Source organism: Hippocampus comes, unplaced genomic scaffold, assembly GCF_001891065.2.
Source record: "Hippocampus comes isolate QL1 unplaced genomic scaffold, H_comes_QL1_v1.1 scaffold113, whole genome shotgun sequence".
Classification (NCBI taxonomy): Eukaryota; Metazoa; Chordata; class Actinopteri; order Syngnathiformes; family Syngnathidae; genus Hippocampus; species Hippocampus comes.
Window position 1 is genome coordinate 1,298,064 of NW_017806160.1, and position 15,075 is coordinate 1,313,138.

At 42.4% G+C, this 15,075-nt stretch overlaps 1 protein-coding gene across 1 annotated transcript in view; it reads right to left on the bottom strand.

Moving 5' to 3' along the window:
* tafa3 (TAFA chemokine like family member 3) overlaps positions 1-13,861 on the bottom strand; it is a 36,074-nt gene extending 22,213 nt beyond the window's left edge. Inside the window, exons 1-2 of the mRNA XM_019895625.1 lie at positions 13,790-13,861; positions 10,888-10,988 (exon numbers count right to left, since the gene is read on the bottom strand). Coding sequence (XP_019751184.1) covers positions 10,888-10,987 — 100 coding nt within the window. The 5' untranslated portion in view covers position 10,988; positions 13,790-13,861. The remainder of the gene's footprint in view (positions 1-10,887; positions 10,989-13,789) is intronic.
* Between the last annotated feature and the right edge of the window lie 1,214 nt (positions 13,862-15,075).

The following is a 15,075-nucleotide window of genomic DNA, read 5'->3' on the forward strand; positions in this document are numbered from 1 at the left end:
GAGGTGGAGGAGAGAGAAACGGAGGGAGAGGGAGAGAGAGAGAGAGAGAGAGAGAGGATTAGTAATGCTGCATTACTGCTGTTTTATTTAACTCACAACAGCAAAAGACTAAAAATAAAAGCCTCTTAACCACATTTAGGCAACATGAGAGGCCGGGCCTGACAGCTAGACAAACATGATGTTTGTGTCCTTTTAAAGACATGAGCTGGAAGTGGATGTGCATGAATACACACGCAGATGTTGTCACACGCAAAACTTTCTGTATTTAATCTGTAATCTAGTAATCTGATGAAAGTTGCCCTGCAAGCATATGCTGGCCATGGAAGCACTGTGTCATATTAGTCAAGGCGAGAGCAGGAGTGCAGCATATGCAGGCAGATAGCAGACCGGGAAGCTCATGTGGAGCGCAGAGGATTAAATCGAAAAGACCAAGGAGAGTTGGGGAGAGAAGGAGAGCAATCTGCAGAGGCAGCACATTAGCTCGCCTCTTGCTCGCTGTCCATCTCCTTCCTCACATCAGCATTGATCACAGTGCATCAGTAAAGGAACGAGTGCGCCATCCATCAGGCCAGGACTCCCAGAGTCGTTCTGAAGAATGCTGAGGCGCCTCGCCCTTGTGTGCACAAACACCCAAAAGCAATCACCACCTCATCTCCGAGATGAAGATGCAAATGTTCAGAGGACGAAATGCACAGGAATTGACTTGCGAGTTCTTCAAGACGGGAGCCATCACTCGCAAGATTTTCTGCTTTAAAAAATCCGAGATACAGGCACACGAGATACGTTACTGTCAAATAAACATCAAACATCAAGCTGCGATACAGCTTGAAGTGTGATGCTGACAAACAATGAAAAGTGCCATTGACGAAGAGCGTTTCAATGTTTTAGCAAACGATACACACATACACAAATGGTGAAGCAACAAGTGTGAACAGACCATATACTCACAGGCATATATTTTTTATCCGCTGTGAAAAATGATTAATATTACTGCAGCTCACTGAGACTGTTTGTCAAACACTTTATATGTCTGCATTACACAACTCTCCAGGTGGCCAAGGGGTGCAGACCAGTAAAAGCATCACTGCCCATTGAACTAAAGCAAAGCGTGGCGAAAACTGTTGAATTCTTTGTATTCACAACTGTCATTACTGTGTGCTTTTTATATAAACTACAACATTATACAGTGCCTTTATGCTTATTAATAACACAATACAAAAAGTTTTTTTTTGGGGGCGGGGGAGCAACTGCATCAGTTTAATGACATTTCCTTTAATTTCAATTGTCATTTCATTTGAGATCAAATGTGGCCACAAATGAAAGTCTAATCTAAGGGCACCACTGAATTGTGTTGTACCCAGGCTACGTGCAACATCCGCCATCCTGTACAAACCCCTGTGCTGCTGTGTCATTGTGTTTCAAAGTCCGGTTTCTGAATGTTTGCAGCACCGATGACTATTTTGGAACTGGGGTGCTTCGTTAAAGCTGCATGAGCACGGCGGTCAGACATTTGTAAAGGTTCCCCTCTAATGGATGGCTCCGTGTGGCCACATTTTCAACTCACACATATTGGGCTCTTACTTTGTATATAGGATAAGGATGTGTCCCATTCATTATTCACATCTTCAAGCACTTCTGGGAGAACTACAGAGAAAAGCCATTCACCATCTAGTCAGGGCAACTCAAGGGATTGATAAAGGTAATTAAAGAGGCTACAGGTAATCATTGTGGGGATCTTGGTGATGTTAAAATAAATGTAGGTAGCGGTAATCCCTGCACTGCTGAACACGACCTCATCATCCAAATATTTGGGTGAATTATTAGGCTTGGGAAGATTTTCCACACATCTGGTCATCTGCAGCATCTCATAAGAGGGCAGGACCAAAACAATGCAAGGGCAAGGGAACGTGGCAAAAAAGCAGCTCAAGGGGGAGAGCCTCATGCTGTGATATGATTGCAGCTTCCCTGCAAAAACAATGCAAACAACCAAACAAAATATTGTAGCATCACTGGGAGATTGGTTGGGCTCCCAGCATGCTTTGCGGCACCTAGAATTTAATAGTGTTTAAATGCAAGTTTTGTGTCAATTATTTCTTTGTTTTCATCGTGTCATTACTTGCAGGTAAGCTATTAGTTTGCTTTTATGTGATTGTGCATGACATGCTGCCAACACCCGTCATTGTGTGACGAGAGAAAATGTAAGCTTGTTCTTCTGCTTAGAAAATTAAAATGCAATTATTCCTCACTGCCTCGTGAGCGCCACAATAGTTCGGTTTTGTTTCAAGGGTGGGGGCTGGCGGGGTGCAATGGATGATTGTCAGGAAAGATAATTTGCATACATTTGGTTTATCTGACAATACGTATATCTCTTGGTTTGTGGGTGGGAGCCTGGGAGGGCATTGAAAAACCATACATATACATATATATACATATATATATAGATAGATAGATAGATAGATAGATAGATAGATAGATAGATAGATAGATAGATAGAGTGGTTTTCATATAAATCAAATAGATAGTGAGGCGCAAACATATACCTGTATACTTTGGTCCAGCGAAGACCAAAAGGTGAGCAGTGAGCAAACACGCAAGAATAAACTGCGCTGCACCACCCACCAGGCAAACACCTCTGGAGGATGAAATAGGACTGGACTCATCAACAACAAAGAGGCAAGGTTGCGTTTGGGTGGGAAGAAAAGGCAGATGATATGGAGGAGTAGAGGAGAAAAGAAAGCGTTGCCGCATGGGAGAAAAAAAGTTCCCTCTGTCTCCCTGCCCTGGCAGGAATTCACGCTGTGCAACCTGATTGAAATTTCCTGGTTTAATAGCTGTGAAATAAAGCAAAAGTTGGAAAGTGCAGGCTGGAAGAACTGCGAATTAGAAGGCAAAAGTCGAGACTGAGAAGATAAGCGTGAGAAAAAGGGGACATTTGGAAAATAGTAGGAAAGAACTGAATGGAATGGAAAGAATGGCATGTCATTTTGAAGCTCGTTTGAGCAATCATCACCATGTTCTCATGAATGCTTTGAAACAATTCCTCTCCTGGTTCAACATAAAATACAACGGTTCCCATCACTGCAGCACACAACAATTAGTACTGTCAAAGGCAAAAAAGAAGACACAATGAGGTCTTTTTGTCCCCCCCATGAAGCAAGAAAGGCGGGTCCATTCCCTCCACTGAGATTATCTTTTGAGACCTTTCTGTGTCCACGTATCAAAGGAGGGTTTTAAAGCAACGTCGATGATTAGTGGACTGATTTAAGAGGTGTGTCGTTGCACCTTTGCTCATTTCGTACATGCGGACAGACGCGAGAAACTAGCTGGCCTTATATAGTGAGTCAGCTCCTCACAGGCTGCTTTGGTTCTGTCACCTTAGTTGTTCAAGTGCAAGCTATGAATCACCAAAGCCTCTGAGCAAAGTTCACCACCTTTCCACTTTCATAGATCATTATTTGCACCATGTGGTTGAAGAAAAACAGCTCAGCAGAAAGAAGCCATTTGGGCTGTATTCTAATGTCCCACTTTGTTAATTTAGCAAGCCGGCAGTCGGCCTCGCAGTCGTGAGACAATATATTCCGCATCGGCACGTCCTGAGAACGTACAACAGAGACTACTCTATATTGTCCTGGAACTTGGCATACTGTCTGACGGAGTATGCCGCCGGAGCAATTTTGGCTCTGCAATTTGTCAATAACAGCAAGAGAAGTGGCGCCAGCGATTGCAAGACAGCCATGATGCTTTCAGGTGGCAGCGAAAAAGAATATTTTACAGTATACAACAAGATGGCCAAACATAGGCCTAAGGCTTGCTTTTCATTGTCATCAGCATCATGTTCATAAAAACTTAAAACAATGCTTCCATTTTCATAGGATGAAATAACCTGGAATATGGAATAACCCCTGATGAGATCCAGCACGCCCGCCACCCACTGAATCAAATTTGACAGGCACCCTCTATTAGTTACTAAAAATACATTAGCATGAAATTAACTTTAAAAAAAGTATTTATCCTTTTAATTGTAGTTATAACAATGTAAATTAGTGCAGTGCAAATTTCTCCGCTGTGGGAAAAATAAAGGTTTTCTTATCTTACCTTATCTTATCTTATCTTATCATATCTTACAATCGCATTTCATTATTCTATTGTGCTTGTTATTATATATATTATACATTATGTTCCGCGACCCTGGTGAGGATAAGTGAATCAGAAAATGGATGGATATATTATATGGTTATGTGTTCATTATGTTCTGCAGTCCAAAGTGTATGATTCATATTATGACATACAGTATATTTTCTGGCCATACAAAAGGAAGGCTGCATTAAAAACAGAGCTGAAGTGAAAAATAACGATCACACTTGATAGATGGCTCTAGGTAGTTCCATATACTGTATTGGGTCGAATCTACTATTGCATGCAGTGCCCCAAAGTTCCCTGCATAATCAATATTTCATTTCGATGCCAAGGGGAAGCTAGAAAAAGACAAAGTTCTCCTGAAGGGGACATTGGAAAAAATGAGCACGTCTGATGGTTTTCCTGGCAGTCATCAGATGCCATCAGCCCGTGTGCGTTTCATTTGTCCTTTGCCACATCACTGTTCCCCCGGTGTAAGTCAATGAATGCTTTTGGCGGTTTAGCTTTTGTTCACATCAGACATATTCTATATGTGCGAAATGGTGCTGTTTTGCTTTTGTTCGTGTCCAAGTTGTCACACGTTAACGCCGGTACTTCACGCGCTGCCTGTCTCACTTGAGGCTGCTTCAGCTGCCTTGTTTATCCTCTTGGGATTCATTACACATTTGAGCACAGTAATGAATTAAGCTCTTCTGCCTTCATTGATTGCAGGTCTAAAAAGCAGACGATTCACGGTGAGTCTGATGCCTTACTTTTGCTCGCCAAAAGTGGCCAGAGCCAGTAAATAATTGAAAGAGATGATGTGGAATCACAGAAAAAGCATGAACTTCAACTGAACTTCACTTGCCGTGGCCAAGTGCAAGCTGTTGTCAGGAGTTGACAAACACAGACACACTTGAAATGGGAAGTATCATTGTGAATATAAATGAGTTGGTTATGGCAAGGCTCATACCACGAGCTTGCTTTGAGCCCTTCTGAAACATGCAACATATCCTTGCAAACTCATTTTACAATATTACCCTGAAATTTCTCCAGAAAAATGTACATGCACATTGGTAACCTCCACTAATAACCCAGGTTAAACTTAACTCCTCCCCATACAAAGATCTTTGTCCCAGTCGCGATGTATCACCTCAACAATAGTCCCTCAATGCCAAATTACTACTTTCCTGGCCAGGGTTTTGACCCCATCTTGTGGAATCCCGGGGCATTAAAAAAAAAAATGCACAAGAATGTGCTAAAACGTGAGTTTCAGTGAAGAGTGGGGAGATGGTTCCGCAGAGAAAAACGCAAATTGGTACATATGACAATTCCAAATTGAGCAGTGGTGCTTTCAGATACGATTTTATTTTGGTCTGTGACCATGCATTTAACTCAAAACAGCGGCATCTAAAATCAGCTCTGGCAATTGTGATGAATGGAAATGCCACTAATCCGTTCCAACCTTCCAAAATAACGGCAATTTTTTGATCCATTTTTATTTTTTCATTCATTGTCCTTTTAAATGTTCGACAACAAAATGCAGTACAACTTGACACAATTGACCTTATTAAATTGAAAGTAAAGAATTCATTTTTTTAATCGTTTGCTTCAATTCAATGGATATTGTATGGCTACTTCTGGTGCGTGTGCCTTAGCCACCTGGTGGCAGTATAATACAGAACAACAAATATACATGAAGATGAAAGAGACGGCCACAACTCCTCAGTAGGCTGCAGTAACGTGAGTCCTTTTCGGATAGGAACGCTTGGAGGCTCAGTGTTAGGAAAAACTACTGGGTAAGTGCCTCTTGTTTGGACCAGCGAATCTAGTGCAAATCTTTGTAAGTGCTTGTGCGTTTGTCAGCTTGAAACGTTCACATTTTTCATTTTCAGTGTGAATTTTTTATCAAGCCATATGGAGTCACGGGAGTCAAGGCGTGGGAGAAGCACGGAGTGTAGCTTAAGTGAGGAGCAGCTTCTTAAGAGGGCAGACAGCCTGTCTCCAAACATCACATTAGAGAGCCTGTTTGACGACTGAATGCATGTGGGTCTCGGTGCATGTGTGACTTCCTCCATGTGGACTTGCCAACTGACTGAACTCAAGTAAGGGTGTCTGCATCTTCCCACAAACTTCGCCTATGCAACTGGAGTTACCTAGAAGTGCAGACAGGGTGCCTGTGACAGGAAATGTGTGTCTTTGTGGTCCCTCATCAATGGTGCAATATGGAGACTGCTGGGTTTGAATCACTGAGCCCACTGCGTGTGGTAAAGGGGTCGGCATCATCACCATTCTGCAAGTCCAAGCCAAGCTGTTTTGACAAGAATGAGCAGAGGCCCAAATTTGACAACTCAGATCTCCAACCTCGATCTGCTTCAAGTCTCAGCTGTACAGTGGTTTGACATCTGCCGCGAGCGGTTCTAGGTTCGAATATTGTGAGGCTTTGATGTTCTCCACCGTGCCTCTGTGGGTTTTCTCCATATTCTCCGGCTCACTCCCACATTCAAAGAATCAGGAATGTGACTAACGGCTCAGTTTTGAGGAACGCTCCATCTTGTTGTGGTTGCACAGCTGCACACTCAAAAGTGTAAAGTGACTTTTTTCCGAATTACGCCTCACACAATCTGTTTTGTTATTGCATTTCTCACTGTCCATGAGAAAAATCAAGATAACAGCATTAATGTGTTCACGTTGTATGCAAGATACACCAAAATCACATTCTGATGTTGGAGCATTAGCCTTGGAGTGACCAAAGGGACAGTCTTCAGTGATGAACTGATGACATTTGTTCCCGTCTGTGCGCTAAACTGTAAATGGATGCTGTTAATCCCCGGTGACAATCACCCATCCATCCATCACCCGAATCGTTTCTCATCACAAGGGTCACGGGCGTGCTGGAGCCTATCCCAGCAGTAGAAGGGGTACACCCTAAAAGGAGCATCGAGACACGCCATGCAGCTTCGCACAGCCAACTGCTATTCCACTATAATACTGACCTCAGCGTTATTGTTGCTGTTTATTTCACCCATCTAGGAAGTGTGGGCTACATCCAAAAAAAAAAAAAGAAACAAAGCAACAACATCAGCGTTAAAGATAATATATCTATCCTCTGCCCAGTATGCCTGGAAACTGGAGAACATCGAAGGTCATCTTTTGTACCATAGACACTCATCAAGTCACGTTTATAGCCTTTTGCACATTTGCTGATGTAAACTCCCAGAAAACGCTATGATAATAACAATAGCAATCTGCCCCCGCTCTCGTCACCCACTCTGTGGAGGTGAAACCCGAACTTGTGTGGAGAAACAAGTGCGTTGAGCGGTTGTGACAATTAAACACAACAAAGACAAGCAATTCAGATGAAGGGCAGCCCGTGCAGAGCCTGATCACCACACGGAAGCCAAAGGCAGAGCTTAACATTTGCCAGCCATCACTTTCAATCATCTAAGGTCAAACAAAACATAGAGTAAAGCCTGCTTTAATAACTTTCTGGCTTCCTCCTCAGGTGATGGTGTCTATGCTTATTAGTCATTTTGGCCAGATATTGTTTTGGGCCCGCTTTGGTTTTTGGGTTTGTTGCACAAGAAGAGCAATCTTCAAATGCCATTTTCTGGCGAAATGGTGGTGTTTGCAATAAACGCACAAGGAGATCAAACCTGCATGTATACCATAATGCACGAATTGACGGTAAAAGTAAGCAAGCGTGACAGCACTGCAGTCCGTGCACAAGTTATTTGTTTGCAGGTGCCATTTGGACCTCTTGTTTCCTAAATTGAGGTCTTACAAAGAGCCATCACTTTGCAGGGGGCGGGGGGGGGGTGTCATTCATCCCACTTAACATGATGCAGATGGACAAGATGTAAGATTGGTTTTATTTTCCATCCAGACTCGAGGCCTGACCACCAATTTTATGCAGACTCAAGTGGCTCACATTGTAACGCTACCAATTTCGGCCACTGGTTTTGCAGAAGTTCAAAATTTGACTTGCAGATGCACGATGTCACAGCCTAGCAAATTTTAGCCGATCAAAATGCACAGAAGCGTTCAAAGAGGTGAAAAATCCCTTTCCGGGTTATAAGGAACCGAGCCACCGATGCCCGCCAAGCAACAGAAATACAGTGTAGAGAGTACAAATATTGTGTTTTACAACATTACTTGACTATAATCATAATTTCATGTGTACCTGTGGATGAAATAGTGAATCTTGTGGTTAAAAATACACATGACAGTGAGCCACACCTTCCACATTTTCCTTGACTGACACTCCATCTATTTATGGATTAAAAAGAGTGATACCATACAACATATTGTCTGAGGAGCCTCAGAATGCAAGGAGTCCATATGCTAATTCCCCCCCCCCCACCGTGTACGCGGGGGGAGTGGCCAACTGTCCTTTTTTTTTTTGTTTTGCTAACCGGATTCGCTAGCATTGTGCAGTGCGTGGGCACCTTTCATTTTTTAAAGCTTTTAAATGACACTCTGACAACCATAAATCAGTGCCCCAATGGCACACAGAATTCCTATCATTCAGACATATGGGAAGGAGACACAATAGAAGGAGGTCATTTTCAACAGCACACAGGTGATCACAATGGACCTGAGGGGCAAAGATATCCAGCCCTCGCATGAGAAATAAAGTAGAGAGGAGTAATAGGCCTCCGGGCTCAATTAGACTTGTGACTCAGCCACTTGGCTCACACGGGAGTGATATCATGCAAGCGAGGATTTCGAAAGTGTAAGGCTCATTGCTCAGTGTCAGTCGCAAGCTACAGGCATTTTGGAGACTCATCCTTCCCTGATGGGACCGCGACACAGAGAGAGGCCCTTCCATAATTGAACACCTGTTTTGTTGGGGTTACTCATGTCCCGTTATTGGCCAGTTTTAAGGTGGCGCTTCCTGGAAAGATGCCTCAAAAGCCTCATACGTCATTCTGAATGCCGACAAGTCTTATGTGAGCTTTACAGGTTCTATTTTTAAAGATAGATAAAAGCAATTGCAGAGTGACAGTGTAACTGCGCATGGCGCCTACTGTTCAGAAAAGAAGAAGCACGAAAAGTGTTTTATTCTTTGGCTTGCAGGAGCCCGACTGTTTTCGAAGTTGTAGACCAATTGCAAGACATTTATTGTTTCAGTACTTTTTACAATTAGAAAGAAGCAAAACAATTCAAGTCAGATCCTGTGACTGCCAAATACTTTTATACAGGGCTTTTCTGTTACAACCCTATGTCCTGAAATAAATATTTATTGATCATTTTTGTGTGTTGCAAACGCTTCGAAGCAACACTGGCATTGAAAATGTGAGATGAATAAAGGGTGCTTGGTCCACTTCAGTACCGAAGCTGATCTTCAGTGGATTTTGTTTTACAAATTTGCAACCTTTAGCAACATTGAAGGCAAATTCAGACGAGCGGAGCCCGGGACTAAAAGATTTGGATATTCTTGGGCAGAAACCTCCCTCTGTCCACATATGGTCAAGTGAATATTTTTTCACAAATCAATTCTAGTGACCTGTTAATTTTACACATTATTAACTAACCAAAAGTGTTGACAATAGCTTCGGAGCAAAGGCTCTTGAATGCTCAGCTGGCTGAGATGTACGTCTCAGCCAGCTGAGTCCATTGAGTCCATTTGAGTCCATCTATTTTGTAAAAAAGAAAAAGTTCCAGCATTGATATACTTCAGTGTAGAAGGAACTGCTCAGCCCCGAAGGTACACTAAGTGTGAGAAGTCGTCAGCTCATAAGTGCATTTATTATCACATCCTTTAAACCTTTGACAGAATTTGGGAGGATGATGTAACCCAAGTCAACTGCTTCTGAAAAGTCTTCTGTGCTTTTTGTCTTGTCGGGATATCGGCAAAATGGCTGCTGCCGCTGCTGCTGGCATGTCCTAATATTTTCATCAGTGACAATACAACATACATCTTTATTTAACTAGTACTTTCACAACCGCTGTAGATGTAACAAAGCATGTTCCAGAACATTTAGAGTAAACTCACAAAAATAATACAACAGAACACATAACGTAAAAGATGGGCAATAATACAATCGTAACAATTCTTCCTGCATAGGCCTTGTTGTCTGAACGAGTGCTAGATGAAAGACGAGAGAATCAGTCTCCTTTCACCAGCATCATAAATGAGCATTTTGTAGTGTATTAAAGGATTGAACATGCATTTGGTGTGGTGTAGTGTTGTGTGGTGTAGGTCATAGCAATTTTTGGTCTAATACCAATTTGAATGATGCAGTGTTTGGCAACTCGAGCAAGATTGGAGTTTTATAATAATAATAATAATAATACATTTTATTTATAAGCGCCTTTCAAGACACCCAGGGACACTTACCAATAACAAAAAACACAAAACAATACGGGTTGAGCAGCGGCAGCCAAAACGCGCCAGCGTTCACTCAACCCGGAATTCAGAAAGAAACCACAAGGGAGGGAGAGGGGGAGTTTTGTTTGATTTGTGAGCGCTAAGCCAATCAACGACGGCCTGTCGAAAAGTCATCTGACTTGAAATGTCATGAAGGGCTTTTAAATTGGAATCAACCATCAATGCTGGCCCAGGTATTTTCTGCTGAAAGTATTCCGTCCTCCACCACACCTGATTTAAATGATCTGGATCGTTGTCAGGCACTTGAAGAGCTTGTTGGTGAGCTGATCATTTTTTTTATTTTTTTGGTGGAGAGCAACATCATTCTAAGTCAGGCAGGACACCGGCCCTCATGGACCGCAGTTTGACACCTGTGCTTTAAACACAAGCCATCCTACCTGTGTGACTCCTGTGTGCATGAGTGAGGGAGGCCAGACAAAGTGACAGCAGTAGACTCCACACACCGACTCCGCACATACAAGGGCCCCGCTCCCGCATTCTGCCAGAAAAGAGGAGAGGGTGGGGGGAAATACATGCATACTTAATCAGAGAACACACACCAATGTGGTGAGATCAAATTGTGATAAATGCAGGTGAATTCCCTGCCACTCGTATGCCTTTGTAAAGCACGCATGCATAAAACATGAAGCGCTGTAAGAAAACGGCGAAACATACCAGGCCAACTCATCTCAGCGAAAAGAAAGAAAAACATGGAAAAATATTGTTCTCTGCTTCAACGTTCACAAGGTCAATACGAGTGAATGAGAATGTAGAGATGAGGAGATGGAAACAAGAAGATAGAGGGTGAAGGCTAAGGGATGTTGTGGAAATCATTCTTTCATTTCCCGTGTTTGCAGAAAAGTGGATCACCCGGTCAACATCAAAAGCGGAGATGAGCCAGGTTCTGTTGTGCTCCTTTCCTCACCCCTTGTGTGTGTGTGTGTGTGTGTGTGTGTGTGTGTGTGTGTGTGTGTGTGTGTGTGTGTGTGTGTGTGTGTGTGGATGGCTGCAAAAGCTGGCTGGCATCTGCTAAATGAAGTGCACGGTCAACTCAAAGCAAGCCCATTTCATTGCCTTCCCAGAGAAAACACAAGCAGTAAAAAAAAAGCACATGATTCCAAATGAAATAAACCAATCGTATTTTATGCAGAGGAAAAGTTTGATTAATAATGAATCGCCTTGCCTCTTTATCTTGGAGGAGAGGACGTGTCTCTCCGGTTGTATGCACTGTACTCAAAAAAGCATGCAGAAGCTGCCAAATGGCAGCAGGTGTTTACGTAAAGGTGTTGAGCAGTGATGCCGTGGGGCCAAAGCATTTTGTTCACTTCCGACAATGGGAAAAAAAATCGTGCAAACACCAAAGAAACAAACTCCTTTCGTCAACTCTGGAAATTTCTTCTTTGGTTCTTGTTGATATTGCAAACTCATTATTCAAAATGACTGGAGGTTGACAAGGGAAAGGCACGAGGGCAATTCCATCAAATTGGTTCCAAGAAAATACATACATGCATAGCAAAATTAGCTCTATAATAATATTGTTGTTTGCATATTGATCTGATTGCATATGTATTGAATAAAATTTGAATGAAAAAAAATTGAACTGCACTGGAAACTAGAACACTGGAAAAATAGTGCCTGCCATTTGTTGCCTGTCCCTGCTTGTTAAATATAGACTTAACCATGAAATATTGTTTATATCCTTTGGAATTGCTATTTTTTTCATATTTGGGTGACTGCAGTACTTCCTGCTAGTCCCATCTGAACTTTAGGATCATTTTCTAAAAAAAAAACTGTCCAAATTAGCATTTTAGTCATCTCCATCAGTCTGCTACTTGAACACAGGGATGGACAATTGGTGGCCTGTGGCCACTTGATTAATTAAGAAAAAATATAAAAATTGAGGGGTCGGGGGCACACAAATAAACATTCAGTATATGTTTCCCAACAAAATACAGCTGGGAACCTTCACTACACAGAGAACCGCCAGGCTTCCCGTTCTCTGGACGGGTTGTAACTGGGAAAGTAAATTCCTTGTGTGCTTTACAAAACTGGCCAATAAATCTGATTCTGAATCTTGCACAAAAGACACAAAAAAACGCCATGCCACGCTGGGGAGATCCTAGTCGCCCCTGTAATTGGACTTGAGGCCAGCCCACGCCAATATCTTGTCAGCATTTTATCAGTCTACTGAAAACATTCCTGCAAGCGACATCCATGTTTGTTTTCATTCCAAACATTATACTGGTCTCAAGCAATGTGGAGGCTTTCAGGGGTTACACGTGCATGTGAGTGCTTTTCTGAGGGCTTGTGAATGTGCATTTAAGCCTTGGCTTGACTCTGAAGCAGCGTGTGCCAGTCATCTGGCAATGCAAAGCATTTCTCTAGCTGGGGGAAGCTGCAAAGCCAGACAGGCTGAGTCAAGGCTTTTTCAGGCTCCAGAGGTCATCACATAAACCGGTACGCATGTTCGGATTGCCGCGTTTGTTTCCTTTTCCCTTCATTCGTCACCACCCACACTCGTCTCATCCTCACCCGAGCTCTTCCGGTAGTCTTTCGCGACTGGCCCCTCGCAGGTTGAAATACACACACACACAGTGCAGATTATGTCATGACAAAAAAAAAAAAAAAAGCACAATTTCATTAGGATTGCTTGTTTGGTGTGTTTGCCGCAGAGCAGAGAGAGGCTGTGTCATGTGTCATGGCCACAGAAAAAAAAAAGAGAGGCAGATGAAGGACCATTGACTCCATTAGTGTCAAGTGTGGTCACGGATCTGAATCACACACAAACTGGCATACAGTCCCTTTGACCCAGACCCAAACCAAACCTTCAACTGACTGCACGCAAAGGACGTTATCTTTTGATTATTGTTTACAGCGGCATGTGTCGACGATGTTTTGTGGCGCTTCCTCAGGTGTTTCTGATAGATGTCACATAGGGAAGTCGACAGCACTTGATGATATCTGCCAGGCAAAATGGTGGCAATAAAGCAGCAGTGGCTCTTCTAAGCCTGCATGATGTTGCTTTCATTAATCCAACTCACAGGAGCAAAAGAGAAAGGACGAGCGAGAGAGAGAGAGAGTTGGAGAATTTGCGTTGGTCTCTGATGAGTTGTGCAGTCTGTTCCATTCCTTTAATTAGTCCCGCTGGAATGCATCCCCACCACGCGCGTCGTCAGCCTCCTCTTTATATCTCCACGCTGTTTTTCGGCATGCGAGTTTGTATGCATTCTTATTAAAAGTGGACGGACATCTTTGGACTTCCCAAAGGTCTGAGAGAAAACGTAGTGGAATTATATTTACTTTCAAGGTGTATCCGTTCTCTCAAAATATCCCACAACTTTGATCACAGCAGTCATTTAAACAGGGGTGTCAAACTCATTTTTGTTGTGGGTAATTTTGGAGTTACGTCTTCCCTCAGAGGACCATTACGACAGTGAAACCGAATGAATGTTTCATCATCTCATCGTATTATTACTTGTACAAAACAAATTGATGGATTACTTGTTTTGAAATCAGTCAACTATTTGTGTGTTGTTTGTTCAATTATTGTTCAAGTGAGTGTAAACAGGACAACAAAATTATTGCATAATCTCACCATTATTTATTACACATGACAATTTGATATTTCGTGACAGATTTCAGCAAGCATTATCAAAGTTGACACATGATTTTGCTTTCGCGGGCCACATAAAATGACGTGGCGGGCCGGATCTGGCCCCCAGGCCTTGAGTTTGACACCTGCGCATTAAAATCAACAGAAACACATTTGGTGGGAAAACAAATTGAGTTTAAGGTTTAAAAGGACACAGGTAGCAATTTGACCGGAAAATAACCGGTTCAAACCCCTATTAAGAGAAATCATACATTTATTTCTAAATCGGCCCACATCATACAGATTGGAAAATAACTCCTGAAAAAACATGCATGCCTATGATCGAGAACTGTCAAGTATTCATTTGTGGGGATTAGGGCTGCATCATGTGACTCTTGTAATAATCTAATCTTCTGTAGATTATTTGCTGAAAAATGTTTCGAGTTCCTTCTCTTTTTTCAAAAACAGGACATGATAGACATGAGGCCTCCCTGGGGAGGTCTTCCGGGCATGTCACACCGGCAGGAGGCCCCGGGAACAACTCAGGATAGAGACCCGCCTTGAGAGGAGATGTGGCTGGGGAAGTTTGGGCTTCCCTGCTGAAGCTGCTGCCTCCGCAACCCGACCCCGGATTAGCCGTTTGAGAGTGGATGGATGGGTTTTATTTCAAATTGACAGTGCACAAACATGAATTATGATTTACTGGTTTGGTGCCTAACACTAAACAGGCAATACATCGAAAGCAATTGTTTTATTTTGATTCAACACATACATAACATAATACATTTTGACTCCATTTTGTCATCAGAGATGCAAGCAAATTTATCGAGATTTTTTTTTTTTTTTTTTGGCGCTGATTCTGAATCAGCCTGAATCATAATATAGTATGTAATTTAAAAATATACTTGGTAATATTTATCAATTAAGATTTAGGATGAACAACAGGGGGATTTTTTTTTCTGAAGCATGATAGCTTTTAACTACAATACATGTT